Source organism: Mycteria americana, chromosome 3, assembly GCF_035582795.1.
Source record: "Mycteria americana isolate JAX WOST 10 ecotype Jacksonville Zoo and Gardens chromosome 3, USCA_MyAme_1.0, whole genome shotgun sequence".
Classification (NCBI taxonomy): Eukaryota; Metazoa; Chordata; class Aves; order Ciconiiformes; family Ciconiidae; genus Mycteria; species Mycteria americana.
In genome coordinates, this window is record NC_134367.1 from 21,745,919 (window position 1) to 21,762,629 (window position 16,711).

The 16,711-nt window shown below is 38.4% G+C and overlaps 1 protein-coding gene across 1 annotated transcript in view; it reads right to left on the minus strand.

Annotated features, from left to right (window-relative positions):
* The window catches only part of SNTG2 (syntrophin gamma 2), a 318,555-nt gene that overhangs the window by 112,187 nt on the left and 189,657 nt on the right, over nt 1-16,711 (minus strand). The window contains exon 7 of the mRNA XM_075497273.1: nt 1,482-1,569. Coding sequence (XP_075353388.1) covers nt 1,482-1,569 — 88 coding nt within the window. The remainder of the gene's footprint in view (nt 1-1,481; nt 1,570-16,711) is intronic.

Consider the following 16,711-nt stretch of genomic DNA (forward strand, 5'->3'; position numbering starts at 1 on the left):
GAATGAAGTTGAGCCTGGGAAAAGGGGTGGGGGAAGGTGTTGTTTCAATGTATTTGTCTTTGTTTCTCACTGCCTGAATCTATTTTAATATGCAATACATTTAATTAAGTTTCCCCAAGTTGAGTCTATTTTGCCCATGACAGTAACTAATAAGTGATCTCCCTGTCTCTATCTTGACCTAAGAGCTTTTTCATTCTATTTTCTCCCCATTTTCTGTTTGAGGAGGGGGAGTGAGAGAGCAGCTGGGTGGGAGTTTGGCTCTTAGCCAAGGTTAACTGACCACAAGTGATACAGTCCAAGTGTGTATGTGATGTCAGTCAACAAGATGAGATAACATCACTAGTAGGATTGTCATAACCACAAATGAATATGGTCTACAAGACAGAAACTACTGGTAAGACCCTGCTAGCTTGCCAAAGTCACATCTAAGCTTGGACACAGTTATCCAAGGCATTATAGATATTAGTCTATACTTGTCTGATGACCTAAGATATAAAACCCGAAGTTTCATTATAAGGAATACTGACCAGACAAAGATCTCCAAATGTAACCATAAGATTTCTCAGAATTTAGATTCCATTTTCAAATGGAAACGATATGCAGTAAGAACTAAAATAATGGTTTTAGCATGAAATGTACAGTTCACCTTAGTAAAGGCCCATCAAGTTTGCTTTTAATACGTGTAAGAATCTAGATGAAATGACAGACACTCTTCTAATTACAAGACCTAGACCTGAGACCTATGATTCTATTGAAATCAAGAAAAAACAAATTGAGCCCAATTTACCTAAATCCCCAAAACAAGAGACCCGTTTTAAATCTGTTTTGCTTAATTTGGAAAGAGAATCATATGTAAGATAAACTGGTGCAAAATTATTTTGTCTGATTAAGTTAGCTGATATATTAGGCACACTTTTCTACTTGCAACATTGATTTCAAGTGAGTATCTCGAATATTTATGTTTGCTAACCAGAAGAATAAAAAATTTTCCTCATCTACATTGTTCATAAACAATTTACTTTACTACTCTTAAACTACTCAGTTGTCACATCGTAATTCTGCTCTCTGACAAAAATGATCAAAATATCAAAGTAATTTATGAACTATGCACAATTAATGTTATCCATTTGTTTGGTAAATGTCCTGAAAATACCTTTCAGTGGGAATGTATGATTCAAATGTCTGTAAACACTATTTTATTGAATTCAGGCAAAGCTTCTGTAGAAAAACTTTCAGATATCACCCATGATTGTACTGCATTTTAATGAGGTTTTCGGTTTTATTTTGAATAAACTATACAGAAGCAGTCAGGCAGTATGCATTAAATTCTTTCATGTTAAGCAATAAAGTACACACACAATTTTCTATTTCTTCTTGTAAAACACTCAAGGATTGAATTCCTTTTTCTGTCACTGTCATCTTAGTATGAGAATACTGCAAAGAGGAAAACAAATTACTCCTATCCATTAATTTCCTCTTACCTAATGGGAGCTTTAAAAATGATGGAGCTTCCCTGAGGTACTGAACAGTGATGGTAACTTCATCGCCAGCATTTCGCAGTAGGTGTACCTGTCAGTGTGACAAATAACAGCTACTTTAAACCAAAGAACCACCAGTCATGAAAAGCACATTACTTTACTTTACTTACAATGAAATCAACATCTCTGTTGATCTATAAGAAACTTAGTATGAACATTTCTGACTGGGAATGAGTAATATCTTGAGGGTCAAGCCACGCCAACAACGGATAAGAGTAGGCAAGACCAATGGAATAACCTGAATAAATAATTTGGTGGGCAACCTAATTTTATATACCAGCTGAACACAACTTCTACAAACAAATTCATTTTATAAAACTGGCATAGGGTAGTAGGGAAATATGTGTTTATGTAGACAGAATACATTAATTGTGTGTGTATACACATAAACAGACACATAAATATATATTAATACATCATACATATCTAGATCTTAAGTATTTGGTTTGATTCATTTAGGTGATACATTAAGCACATTTCTCTGTTTCAAATATAGTCTTGATTTTTGCGACTGTCTTCATTATCTGTAAGCATTTGCTAACCAGAAGGGAACACATATGCACACACATATGTGTATAGACATGTATTAAAACATCAGAATTTAATTAAAGGCACAGCACACTACTGGGTAAGGAGCTTTTTTAAATGCAGAATTTCAAACAACATCTTTCATGGAACTCGATTCCTATTACAGGGCAGAGGTATTCCCCAGTTTCATATCCATGACACTCAGGAAACAGGTATTGCATGTGGTTTGTAAGTGGCCTGCGTGCAGGGTCTGCAGCCCTGATCCCATTTGTCAGAAACAGATGCTAACGCCTGTGGCCTCTAATCTGAGCACAACCAGAGCATGCACGTATCAAGCAGAAAAGTAACTAACCACAGCAAACTAACTCCTCTAGATGTATTTACTGGTCTAATGTTGTACTTGGAGGAAGCTGATGCTTGTGTTGCTTCAGACCACTATTTTAGCACAATGCCATGTTGGCCAACATCATGAGATGCAGGATTACCTCAAACATTATAACTCTTTCTCTTGTGCACCTGAAATACTGCTTCCACCAGTGACTGATGTATTCACCTACATGAAAACATCAAGCTTATGCCTCATGGATATGAAAACTCAGGACAGGTGAAGAAATCAAGTAAGCAGTCACGCAGGCTAAGAATTTTAGGCTATAAAAATATTCTGGAAAAGAGTGAGCAAGAGAACTGACTATAAAGCCCCCAACACTAACACTGACGAAAATATAGTCTGGACAGGGACATGTTCTGATTTGGTTGATTAAATGAGCAGGCACATGAATCACCCATATAAAGTACTGCTGCTGAAAGTTTACTGTTTGCTGTACCTGTAAAATCCATATATTTAATAAAGACATACAGCGTCTGCCTCATAGAATCATAGAATCATTTAGGTTGGAAAAGACCCTTAAGATCAAGTCCAACCATTAACCTAGCACTGCCAAGCCCACCACTAAACCATGTCCCTAGCACCACATCCAAACGTCCTTTAAATACCTCCAGGGATGGTGACTCAACCACTTCCCTGGGCAGCCTGTTCCAATGCTTGACAACCCTGTCAGTGAAGAAATTCTTCCTAATATCCAGTCTAAACCTCCCCTGGCGCAACTTGAGGCCATTTCCTCTTGTCCTATCGCTTGTTACCTGGGAGAAGAGACCGACCCCCACCTCCCTACAACCTCCTTTCAGGTAGTTGTAGAGAGCAATAAGGTCTCCCCTCAGCCTCCTTTTCTCCAGGCTAAACAACCCCACTTCCCTCAGCCGCTCCTCATAAGACTTCTGCTCCAGACCCTTCACCAGCTTCCTTGCCCTTCTCTGCACACGCTCCAGCACCTCAATGTCTCTCTTGTAGTGGGGGGCCCAAAACTGAACACAGTATTCCAGGTGCGGCCTCACCAGTGCTGAGTAGAGGGGGATGATCACTTCCCTAGTCCTGCTGGCCACACTATTTCTGATACAAGCCAGGATGCCATTGGCCTTCTTGGCCACCTGGGCACACTGCCGGCTCATATTCAGCCAGCTGTTGACCAACACCCCCAGGTTCTTCTCTGCTGGGCAGCTTTCCAGCCACTCTTCCCCAAGCCTGTAGCGTTGCATGAGGCTATGGTGACCCAAGTGCAGGACCCAGCACTTAGCCTTGTTGAAACTTATACGATTGGCCTCAGCCCATCGATCCAGCCTCCATCCTCCTCACCTATCTTTCTATGCTGGTTTTGGCTGGGGTAGAGTTAATTTTCTTCACAGTAGCTACTATGGGGCTATGTTTTGGATTTGTGCTGAAATCAGTGTTGATAACACATGGACGGTTTAGTTACTGCTGAGCAGTGCTTACACAGAGTCAAGGCCTTTTCTGCTTCTCACCCCACCCCACCAGCGAGTAGGCTGGGGGTGCACAAGAAGTTGGGAGGGGACATGGCTGGGACAGCTGACCCCAACTGACCAAAGGGATATCCCACACCATAGGACGTCATGCTCAGCATATAAAGCTGGAAGAAGAAGGAAAGGGGCACATTTGGAGTGATGGCGTTTGTCTTCCCAAGTCACTGTTACGCGTGATAGAGCCCTGCTTTCCTGGAGATGGCTGAACACCTGCCTGCCCATGGGAAGTAGTGAATGAATCCCTTGTTTTGCTTTGCTTGTGTGCGCGGCTTTTGCTTTACCTATTAAACTGTCTTTATCTCAACCCACGAGTTTTCTCACTTTTACAATTCTCTCCCCCATCCCACTGGGGGGGAGTGAGTGAGCGGCTGTGTGGGGATTAGTTGCCGGCTGGGGTTAAACCCCGACAAGTCTGTCAAACAATGACTTCCATTGCTAACAACCTGCAGTAGCACTAGTGACCACAGATCAGTCCCTGGGAGGGAATGATAACATTTTGCACTCATCAAGTTAGGAAATCCAGCTCTGCAGGGGAGAAGCAAGAGCTCAGTAAGGTCAGAGAAAGCACGTAACAGGCAGCCTGATCAGATTAGAGAGCTTGAGGAATGAGGGTCCAGAAGCAAAGGGGTAGGGGATGCATAAGAGAAAGAGATTAAAAAAAAAAAAAAAAAAAAAAAAAAAGAAGAAAAGTTCCTGCAGCTTAAGCAAGTTTCCCAGCAAGGACTTGCATTTCCTTTCAAGTTCTTCCTTCCTGATGGAGAGAATCCTCCCTCCCCCAGGGCCCCATTTCTCTGCTCTTCGTGTTCTCTACTCAAGCATTTTTATTTTTTTTTTCCACAGGCTCAATCCACATTTAAATGATTTACTACCAACAATGCAACAGCTAGTGCTACCTGCTCACCCCTAGTACTCTGATATGAGGTCTTCTACTCAACTCTACACAAATTTTGTGGACAATTGACTACAAAAGAACCTGAAGTCTCATTGTGGAAAAAAACATTATGATCATTGATTTCTGACTAAACTCTCTCAGGATGATCACAGTAGGAATAATCAGGAACTGAAGCACAGCAAAATTAGAATGCTTCTTTAAGGTCATACAAGAGTGTGTCAGGACTGCAAGGCAAACCAATTTGCCTTGAGTTCTAATGTATATATTATATATATATATATATCTCAGTTTATTTGATATATATAAAGGCCTATTTTATATATATTAAAATAGACTAATATATATATATATACACATGCAAAACTTTTAGTCAAGATTCAGTTATCACATTATTCTTAAATACTTCTGAAATTTTGCGGTAATTGGATGCTTTGTTTTAAATATAGCACGTGATTTAAAGATTCTGGATTTCTACATTATCTTTAATGTAATATCTTTAATGGATTTCTACATTATCTTTAATTTCTAGATTAATTTTAAGTGAGGTAAAGCTCAGTAGTTTAAATTTAATTAAACTAAATTAAACTACAATAGAATTAGAATATTAAAACAGAATTTTGTTTTGTGGATTTAGACCAGCTACTTCACACAAAATGCTCAGAAACTCATGAAACACATGACAACTCACATAAACCTTTCCTTGAAAGTAATGCTTTAATATTAGGGTATTTATATAGCTCTATCATCACACAATATTTGGATGCACCAGCAAGATTAAAAATTAATATTTCTGAATGTACTTCTGTTTTGGAATACATCCATGATGAGTTGAATGGAGCTAAAAAAAAGCACATGTCTTATAGACCTTCACTATCATTCTGCCATATGTAGCTGAGCCACATATATACACACACACACACACGCACATACAGGTTATGCCTGCTTTGTTCAAAAGCTGAAACAGACTCTTATAATAGTCACATTGGACCATATGTGAAAACATAGTTCAGACATACGTACAAAAATTTGTATGTATTTCATATATATGTATATCTCTATATAAGCTGATCTAGAGATGAAAAAGGCCTATGATAAAAATTGAAGAAACTGTCAGTATATCCTTGTATATGTTTAAATTAGACTGCAGTCACTTTTCAGTCTCCGGCTGGTGAATTTGTCTTCCCAAACTTCATTAATAACCGCATTAGGCCTTGAAATGAATTTATGTTCTCCTTCTAGCACAGCCACACCACCTAATGACTTTGCACTATTTATGCTAAACTACATTGCAACGGAGTCTTCACAACTACATCAAATGTTTTTAAATGTGACCAAAATGTTTATAAAAGACAGTAAATCTTTTTTTCCCCCCCACTGTACTGATAGAACCACTGAATTTTGGAGTCATTGACCAACAAAGCTTAATTGGAAATATTTTCTATGAGCGTATGGATAAAGTTAACAAATAATGAATTACTTTATTCTCTTTAAAAATAAAGTAATGAATTATGAAATTACATGTAAGCACTTGAAACAGATGTGCTTCACGTCGTAATCTTGCACGTAATCAGGTAGTGAATATTATTATAATTAAAAAAATATTAAGTTGTTTAAATTCCTGACCCCTACATGAAAGCTGATTTGGTCCCAGAAGTGGAAAGACGTTTGTTTGGCCTGATCCTTGAAAAGAATCCAAGCTCAGGCCAAGTACATAGGGCTGCAAAAAATTCAACAAGTAAATATCCTGCAGGCAGCCACACTGACATCTGCAGCACAGAGGGGGCAAGAAATGCCCTGATTTGAAATTAGGAGGGTAAGGCGCGTTACTTGTATGTGTGCGGGGTGCAGGCGCCCAGGCGCTGGCAGCGGGGCTGCAGGGCGGCCTCTGTGAGGAGAGGCCGGGGCTGCCCCGTGCCGGACACAGCCGGTTCCAGCCGGCTCCAACCGACCCACCGCAGGGCACGGCTGAGGCAGGGAGGTAGAGGAGTTGGGAATGTAAGAGTGAAGTTGAGCCTTGGAAAAGGGTTGGTGGAAGCTATTGGTTCAATTTTTTTTGTCTTTGTTTCTCACTACCCAAATCTATTTTAATTGGCAATAGAATTAATTACTTTTCTCCAAGTCAAGTCTATTTTGGCCGTGATGGTAATTGGTAAGCAATCTCCCTGTCTTTATCTTGACCCATGAGCTTTTTCATCCTATTTTCTCCCCCTCTCCTGTTGAGGAGGAGGAGTGAGAGAGCAGCTGGGCGGGCATTTGGCTGCTGCCTAAGGCTGACCCACCACCATGGGTTCGAGACAGTTTTAAAAAAAAAAGAAAAAAAACATTTAAAGGAAGAAGTGCAGCAATGCTATCCACATAGTCCAGGTTCAGTGAATCCAGGCTGGGTGCAACAATGCCAAAAAGGTGATATGGTAGGAAGAGGACACCCAATGCATTCCCTTCCAAAAAAAAAATGTCAGAAAGTCAGTATCAGGGTAGGAAGAGGTGAGAGTTGGCAAAAAATACAAGATCCTGTCACTGAATGCAGCTGTATCTTGTGATACCATTTTACTTGTCATTGCGTGGTAAATATATTGGTAACTCTGACTTTAGTTTACAATTAGCGTAGCAACATCAGTATTTTGTAAAATCCAATATAGTTTCAAAACCAACAACTTTATAATATAGTCACCATACTGTACTGAAATATGTAATGGGAAGAAACATAAACCAAATAAAGTTAATACTGAGAACTCACTTTCTTATTTACAACCGTCTTTTTAGAAAAGCCACAAATGTGAACCATTTTTATTCTTTGACTTCGGAATAACAAGGAAGAATTTTAACTTCCTAATAGATATAAACATTTTGAAGAAAACTTTCAAACACAGCATAAGAACTATGTTTCCTCTTAATTAAGCAAAGAATGTTTGCACACAAACATTTATATTTGCTAAGAGATAAGAGGAGACAGCATGACAGGCATACTGCCTAATGTACTTTTGGAAGATCTTACACAAATATTACGAAGTCAAATAATATTCAATCCAAAAACTGTATGGAACTGAAAAAACAGTAGATTAGAAACTGCTGTAGAGCGTGAAATTTGATTTTTATTTCAAATGATATTTTGAAAAGGAAAGAACTCTAATATTAATGCTTTGGTTTAAAATTACCAACCAAATTAAAAGATACTCATACTGTATGTATGTGACACCCATCTTCATACTTATATACTTATTCTTCTAGTATTCTTAAACTTCATACTTATATACTTATATACTCATTCACATTACATACTGTAATGTGATGCCCATCTTCAAGAATGGCCGGAAGGAGGACCCGGGGAACTACAGGCCTGTCAGCCTGACCTCGGTGCTGGGGAAGCTGATGGAGCAGATCATCCTGAGTGCTATCACACGGCATGTAGAGAATAACCAAGGGATCAAGCCCAGCCAGCATGGGTTCAGGAAAGGCAGGTCCTGCTTGACCAACCTGATCTCCTTCTATGACAAGGTGACCTGCCTAGTGGATGAGGGAAAGGCTGTTGATGTTGTCTATCTGGACTTCAGTAAAGCCTTTGACACCATTTCCCACAGCCATTCTCCTGGAGAAACTGGCTGCTCATGGCTTGGACAGGTGTACTCTTCGCTGGGTAAAAAACTGGCTGGATGGCCAAGCCCAAAGAGTGGTGGTGAATGGAGTTTACTCCAGTTGGCGGCCGGTCACAAGCGGTGTTCCCCAGGGCTCTGTGTTGGGGCCAGTTCTGTTTCATATCTTTATCAACGATCTGGACGAAGGGATCGAGTGCACCCTCAGTAAGTTTGCAGATGACACCAAGTTGTGCGGGAGTGTTGATCTGCTTGAGGGTAGGAAGGCTCTGCAGAGGGACCTGGACAGGCTGGATCGATGGGCCGAGGTCAATTGTATGAGGTTTAACAAGGCCAAGTGCAAGGTCCTGCACTTGGGCCACAGCAACCCCATGCAACGCTACAGGCTTGGGGAAGAGTGGCTGGAAAGCTGCCTGGCAGAGAAGGACCTGGGGGTGTTGGTTGACAGCCGCCTGTATATGAGCCAGCAGTGTGCCCAGGTGGCCAAGAAAGCCAATGGCATCCTGGCTTATATCAGAAATAGTGTGGCCAGCAGGACTAGGGAAGTGATCATCCCCCTGTACTCGGCACTGGTGAGGCCGCACCTGGAACACTGTGTTCAGTTTTGGGCCCCCCACTACAAGAGAGACATTGAGGTGCTGGAGCGAGTCCAGAGAAGGGCAACGAAGCTGGTGAAGGGTCTGGAGCAGAAGTCTTATAAGGAGCGGCTGAGGGAGCTGGGGTTGTTTAGCCTGGAGAAAAGGAGGCTGAGGGGAGACCTTATTGCTCTCTACAACTACCTGAAAGGAGGTTGTAGAGAGGTGGGGGTCGGTCTCTTCTCCCAAGCAACAAGTGATAGCATGAGAGGAAATGGCCTCGAGTTGTACCAGGGGAGGTTTAGACTGGATATTAGGAAGAATTTCTTCACTGACAGGGTTATCAAGCATTGGAACAGGCTGCCCAGGGAAGTCGTTGAGTCACCATCCCTGGAGGTATTTAAAGGACGTTTGGATGAGGTGCTTAGGGACATGGTACAGTGGTGGTCTTGGTAGTGTTAGGTTTACGGTTGGACTCAATGATCTTAAAGGTCTTTTCCAACCTATACGATTCTGTGATTCTGTGATTCTGTGATTCTGTATCATACTCTCCTGGAGCTACTTGGTATTCTTAGGCAGTGTCTGAAGAGGTGGTAGTATTGAACAACACACATACTAAGAAAAAAAAAAATCAATTTCAGTGCTCACAAGGAAGTATTAACAGTAGAGAAGGTCAATGCACTGCTCTGTGGTGCTGAAGCTTTTGCACAAGTCCAATAAGTCCAAAAAGACAAATCCAGTAGCTTTGGAGTATCTATCATTCACCGTTGCACTGTTGCCTTACTATAGTATTAATATAAAAGGAGAATTGTAAAAGTGAGTGTTGTGGGTTTTTTTAATATAGTTGATGAAATACATTTACTGCAGCTACCTGTGTATGTGTATGCACTTAATTGTGTGTTCATATGTATGAAGGAGAAAAGGGCATCAAAGGAAATGCTTGCTTTTCATGCTGGCTCTAATTTGCAGATTTTGCATATCTCTAAGTGCATTCATCAAGCCAGGGTTTATTATGCTTCTCTTTTTCACATGCATTTCTCAAGAATAGAACAGAGAGAATGTTAAAAATATAAATAGGAGTTTCTAGATCTCACTTAGCTAACTACAGTCCAGAGCCTGCAGAGAAAAATATGACTGATATTTTAAGAAAATGAAATTACCTTTGTTGCCTCATTTTTACTGTCAACACCTAATTTAGGGAAATCCTATATATCTAGCTCAGGTAGGCAAGTCAATGGCACAATTCATAGCTGATACGCATTCTTTTTAATTTCTGGTGCCTTGTGTGTACTGCGGCTTGCTCTAGAGCTTCAAACATACCTGATCATTAATATTCACACCGCTCAGAGATTTAGAAAGGGTTTTGGCTGTTTGAATCAGATTCTGTCCTATTACAGATCGGAACTGTAACAGCAATTAAAATTGAAAAGGAGCATGTCTTTGATGAATGAATTCACCCATATGGCCCTTTAGCTAAGATCTATTCTGAGAGCAGAAGTCACATCATTTAACTTTGGCCATTTAGAAGATTCAACTCTAAAATAGTTGCAATATTTTTTCTAGAAATGGGTAAGGATCTTAGGATAAAAAGGAATCATCACCCGCAGGTGTCTATCTCTAAATAAGGAGAGTCTGGATGATAACCTTACACTTTAAGCATCCGAAGTTAGATGAAATGAATCCTATCTTGCATCTATAGATGAAAATTTACGATTAAACACCTACTCAGACTAAAAGTCTGAAGCAAAAGTTCTGAAGTAAAAGGAAGTGAATCTGCTGATGAATGTCTGATCTTAAAGTACATGCATTTCACAAATAAAACACTTGAAATTCACACGAAGAGCAAGTCTTGGGCTTTGCAAGTACTTGGGTAGAAGATTATGTAGAAGCCTGTAATGCAGCAGGCAAACAAACAAGAATTTGTACTAAAACATATGAAGAGAATTAGATCATAACTTATAATAGTAACAAACCCAATGAAACCTAGAGAACTAAAAGTTTTTAAAAATTCTTAAATCCTCAGAATGAAAAAGGAACAACAGTACTTAATACCTAAAATGCCTCCTAGACTAAAGCATGTTTGGAAGTTTTTTTTGAAACTTGGTGGTTTCAGCTCAACCCACATGAGTAGAACTGAAAAATCTGATATTGTGCTTTTATGTCTATGAGTAGGCAAGGAAGATGCATGAAAAACAGAGACCTCACAGTACAAGTAGTCTTTAAAATGACAGTGGAAGCAAAGTGGCTTTAAAAAGAAGTTCATACAATTAAAATTGGATTGCAAACAGTATTGGAAAAGCATGAAGCAGAATTAAGTTAGTTCAAGAAATAATGATTTCTTGACACTTGTCTCTTTTTCATTGGTCAATTATGAAGTGGTTTCCAATAAATACTTCTGATTGTTATCATCCTTAGCTTTGCATTATTCAATGAGCAATACTCTCTTCCTTAATGCTTAATTGGCTACTCCAAAGCAAGCATTTGTGTCTAAACAATTTATACAAATATGCTAGGAAAATGACAGTCAATTTATTAATTCTGCAGTGACTTGCAACACTCTTCCAGTCTTTCCATCTTCACTTAGGTATCTTATCCTATAATTAGAACTAAAATTATTTTTACAGAAATCTATCATAGATATCCTGCATAATTGTATACCATGACTCAAATAACTTTTCCTTATACTTCTCTACTTTACCAGTACTATTTTTTAACTTTTGTGTATGCGCCTGAAGAGATTTGTAGTTTTCGTAGTCATTGAGCAAATCACAGACTGAACTATACAACTTGGTATAATACGGCTAATGAGTCAACCTATTCCTTTTTTGAAAATCTGTCCATGTCATACATGTTAGTATCATCTTGTGGTTTTATTTCCTCAGATTGTGATGAACAATTAGCTTAAATGATTAGCTTTCCATATGGCTACTGGAAGATAATCCACATATATATATATTTAAAGAGGAGTATATATTTAAAAGAAGAATATATTTCTATTTCACTCTGGCCTCTTCCTATTATGATACGAAAGATTCAGGGCATTGGTTTTGTAACAGATCCTTACTGTAGTGTTCTGTAATCTGTCTTTGCAAGTGGATCGACTTCTCTCCTCTTTTCTGCAAACTGAGCCTTAGAATATTGTAGGTAACAATTTCAGAAAGCCATCAGTAGGCTGCAGAATATATGCACATGCCTAAACATACAGATACGCATAAGACAAGCTATAAAGTAGCTAATCACTACCATGACTGATTTATTAGTGATCTCTTACCTCTGTTGTTTATTCTACAATTTTTATCTGATCATTAGGCTGAATGCTTACATTACTACAATTTTGAGAAATCTTATTTTACCTGTCATTTTGCAAATAAATAACATCATATCTATTTTAATGAACTAAAATTTAAAAAGATGAGACAAAGCATGGGAGAAAAGTGGTGAAGTAAAAAATAATTTTTATGAAGTAGTTTTCATCCAGCATGTTGTCACTGCTACAACATAGCAACAATAGTGACACAGTACTGCACTGTTACCGATACCACCCATAGATAAATGTATTGTACTCTCATCCCTCTACTGAAATGTAAAGCCCTCAAGCAACAAAAAAAAGGCAGGGCTGACCACCATCAGACACGTACGGACACTTCAAAATTTTCTATTTACCAAAAAAATACAGAGAATAATGTCAAATTTACCAAGTATGCTACTAATGATCACTTCCGAAGTGAAATGAATTACACTCAGAAGGATGGTATGACTGCAGACACAGGAAAGTTAACTGCAAGGTTACAGTTACAAAGAGAAAGACGGCCCTTATTAGGAATGGTTTTTCAACAAGCTGATAAATATATATTTTATATTATTATGAACAAGTAATACAGATTATTAAATTATGAGTCCCATGCAAAGTTCGTAGTTAAAAGCAGTACTTGCATACTACTGAACTGGCCTTGCTATGCGGTTACTGATCAGAGGTAGAAGAGATTGGAAAATCTTGCTGAAGTGATCAATTTCCTTGAATAAAATATAGAGATTTTATACTTCAGAACAAACTACAGGAAGACAGAAAAGAAAGATCTTAGGTAGGCAGGCACCAACTCTCCAACTTGGGCTGCCCGTGTATTTTGTCAGATATATCTTACTGGGACAGATGTCTGTGAGTAGGTGAAACATTTAGACCTCGATGAACAAGATTTCTAGCGCACCATGAGCTCTGCACCCAAATCACACTGCTGCTCCACTCCTTGCTATAATCTAGGAGCTTTCTCATGACATTCTTGTGCTTCAGCAGGAACTGGGGTTCACAGCAAGTCTTCACCACAGCTCATAAGGCACAACTCCCTCTATGGCTATAAGTATACCAAACACTACCAAGTATAATACAACTGCACTATACACTAAGAGAAGCATGAAGTTTTTTGTTTGTCAAAGAATCAGATATAAATTCAGAGGCAGAAAAGGTATTAACTGGAGACAAAACACACAGAAAAGTAAAAGTGAAGAGGGACTGGTGCTTTTCCCATTTCTCCTTGTGCTTGATTTTTTTTTCTCCTATTATATTCACATGGATTTTCTACCATTCACTTGCCAATCAGTCCCTTTAGCTGGATGAATATCTGAGGAGTCCCTGTCATGGTGGATATGTAACAGCAATTGGTATGTATGTCCCAAACTGGGCAATGAAACTGTACAGAATCTGCATCTTCCAATTCAAAAATAAAACATACTATTCTCTGAGAAACTAAGTCCTATTTATTATCACTTTTAAAATGTCCCCTCCCCATGACCTACCTATCAAGAAAATGCATCTTATGGAAATTTTAAGATTTAAATTAAACTGCAATTTCTCTTAGTTCACTCAATTAGCACTTTTCTCTTATTTCTGCCTACAAATACAGTAAAAAATGTTTTTAACCACAAAGCTTCATTATTAATGTAAACAAATAACACTGTTCCTATATTATATAATTGCCAGGAATTATAGACAAAAAAGGAAATTATTTAAATGTTTTTTTCATTCTTTTGTACATTATTTTTTTCTCTTTAATTACACACATTAGTCTGTGTTTCACTTCAAAACAATGCTTACACAAATATCTGGGATATGAAAGATATGATACATATTGTGCATTGGAAAATACATCTGAACAAAATCAGCTGTTCCCTGAAGAAATGGAGGTTTAAATAAATTTGCTTCAGGCTAATTATTACCTGAAGCATGAAGACCCATCCCTGAGAAAGTAACTTTGCCATCCTTCAAAAAATTCCAAGAATATCAGAACATTACAGGGACTTCTCTGGAAATTCAGGTCAGTTATCAATGTGCTATAATTGAAGAGAGTTCAAAGCCACAGAACTCATTATTTTAGAATAAGCAGGATGTTTTATTGCTCATCCTCATCTACTCTTACACATCACTTGTAAAAAGAAAGAATTGTCTCAGGTATCAAAAAATCACGACAGACAGAAATGGCCAAATTACCAGAAAGCAAACATACAATCCTTAGACTGAAACTTTATTAAATCATTACTGACATACTTGGTAAGTCAGCAACACATACCATAGTATCAAAGTGCCACTTCCAGTTCAAATACAAATACGCATATCTGACTGAGCATGATTGGAAACGTGTATGTTTAAGTGGAATCAGAATCTGTAGAAATGCAAACATTTATATGCCAAATGCAGGCCTTTTCAAGCAAACAAATTGGAGCGGTCTAACCCTGCAGGTTCATATTCTTCAAATATGTTTGAAAATATTTCTAGATGCTAGTTAAGTGGTTGTGTTTATACAAACTCCAATTGGCACAGATTGAGCTAAAAAGACTAAATGCAGGTTTTCATGTAGCCCTTACTGTTCCAATTTTCTTTGTCAGTGTTTGCTTGTATTCATAACATACTTGCAGAGTTCTCAGAAAAGGATTTTATCTGACTAGAAGTGCCTCTGAGGAGAGAGGTATCAGCCAGAAAACTTCTGCCATCGTCCACTGGCAATGGTGTGAAATGATGATGAAGGTAATTTCAGTTGAATGACAAACAATATTTAATGAAGGCTGTCTTGTGCCACTGAGCACAAAAGCTAAACCAGAAGCTTTTGAAGTTATCAAACCCAGCAGGTCACAGGCTGCATTCTCTGATTTAGAAATTATTGACAATTTGGGCACTGCTTCCTTTTCTTACAACAAACTCTTCCACAATGATCCTTTTATACTAAGTCTTCCTAGTCTAACAGACATTTCACAGAAATCCAGAGTTAATATAGGACTAAATGTAAGAAGCACTGAGAACTGCTTTTGGTATCTACACATTCACTGCTGAAGTACGCGATAGAAGTCCTAGACCTATAGACTGATCAGCTCAACAGACTGCTCTTCACTTTGGATTAAGCATAGAATTTATTTGTAATCATCCATATGTTCACCATTTCAGGCTTAAAGAAGTGGGGCACCTAGAAAAAAAAAAACATTCCTCTTTTACACTGAAATTCTTACAGCATATAGAATAATATAATAGGATAATAGGAATACCTATGGACAAAATTCAGCACTGTTTCACAGTAATAGTATCCCTGTATGTCAGTCTTTAATGCTTTTGTTTCCACAACTCCCTAAGCATGAAAGTGCTATTATCACCATAAAACAGCAGATCATCTGCAATATTCAGTACACAACAGAAAGCAATTTGTGTTAGGCAAAGTCCCATACCTGAACCTTCTGCACACTATCTCAGGACCCCAGCCCATGATTCCTTGCAATTGTGCTACTGTACAGGGCAATATTTATTCAGCACACATCACCATAAAGTATATTCCTTTATTCAATACTAAATACTTCCTGTACTGGAAAAAATAATTCTAATTGATGCAAATCTCATCGACATATTACAGTCTTGTGAAGAATTAGTTTCTGTTCCCCCAGAGTACTGATTACAGCTAGAATCATATTTGTTTAAATACAGGGCCATACTTTTTTTCTGTTAGACTTTTTGCTGTCTAATAGCATACTAGACAAAAAACAACAGCAGCAAAAAACCTTTTGATTTCCTGATCCAGTTCTTTAACAGTTTTAATGCAATGTGCTAGCTTACTTGCCATCTGAAGTGCATGAATACACTCCTGCTCTATGAGTGTTTTGTCTGCCATCTACAATAAGGAACAAGAGCAGGTGCCATTATCCAGCCTCAATTCAGTGGCTAAACAAATGTGCCTGAAGTATTAGTGACCGCTATAAGACCCGTTCACTTGTTTAGATCACGCTCTCATTAAGTCAGTGACTTTTTGAAGAGAAACAATACTTCTGTACAGCTCAAACAGCAATCTCAAAGGAGTTTGTTAATCTTCCTGGTGATCAGAAATGCAACTACTTTATTAGTGAGTTAATTTTATGTGGGCGTAAGACCTCTATATAACTTTTATTTTCCTTACCATTTCAGGAAATTCACGAAATGCCAAATAACTGAGTTTCACTTATGTAAACAGCATAAGTCTAATCTTTTACAAACACATTTATTTAATTAATCTATTCAATATCTGTCCTGGTTTCAGTTGAGATAGAGTTAATTTTCTTTATAGTGGCTGGTATGGGGCTATGTTTTGGATTTGTGCTGAAGACAGTGTTGATAATACAGAGATGTTTTAGTTGTTGCTGTACTAGTCAAGGACTTTTCAGCTTCCTGTGCTTTGCCAGGTGCAGAAGAAGCTGGGAGGGGACCCA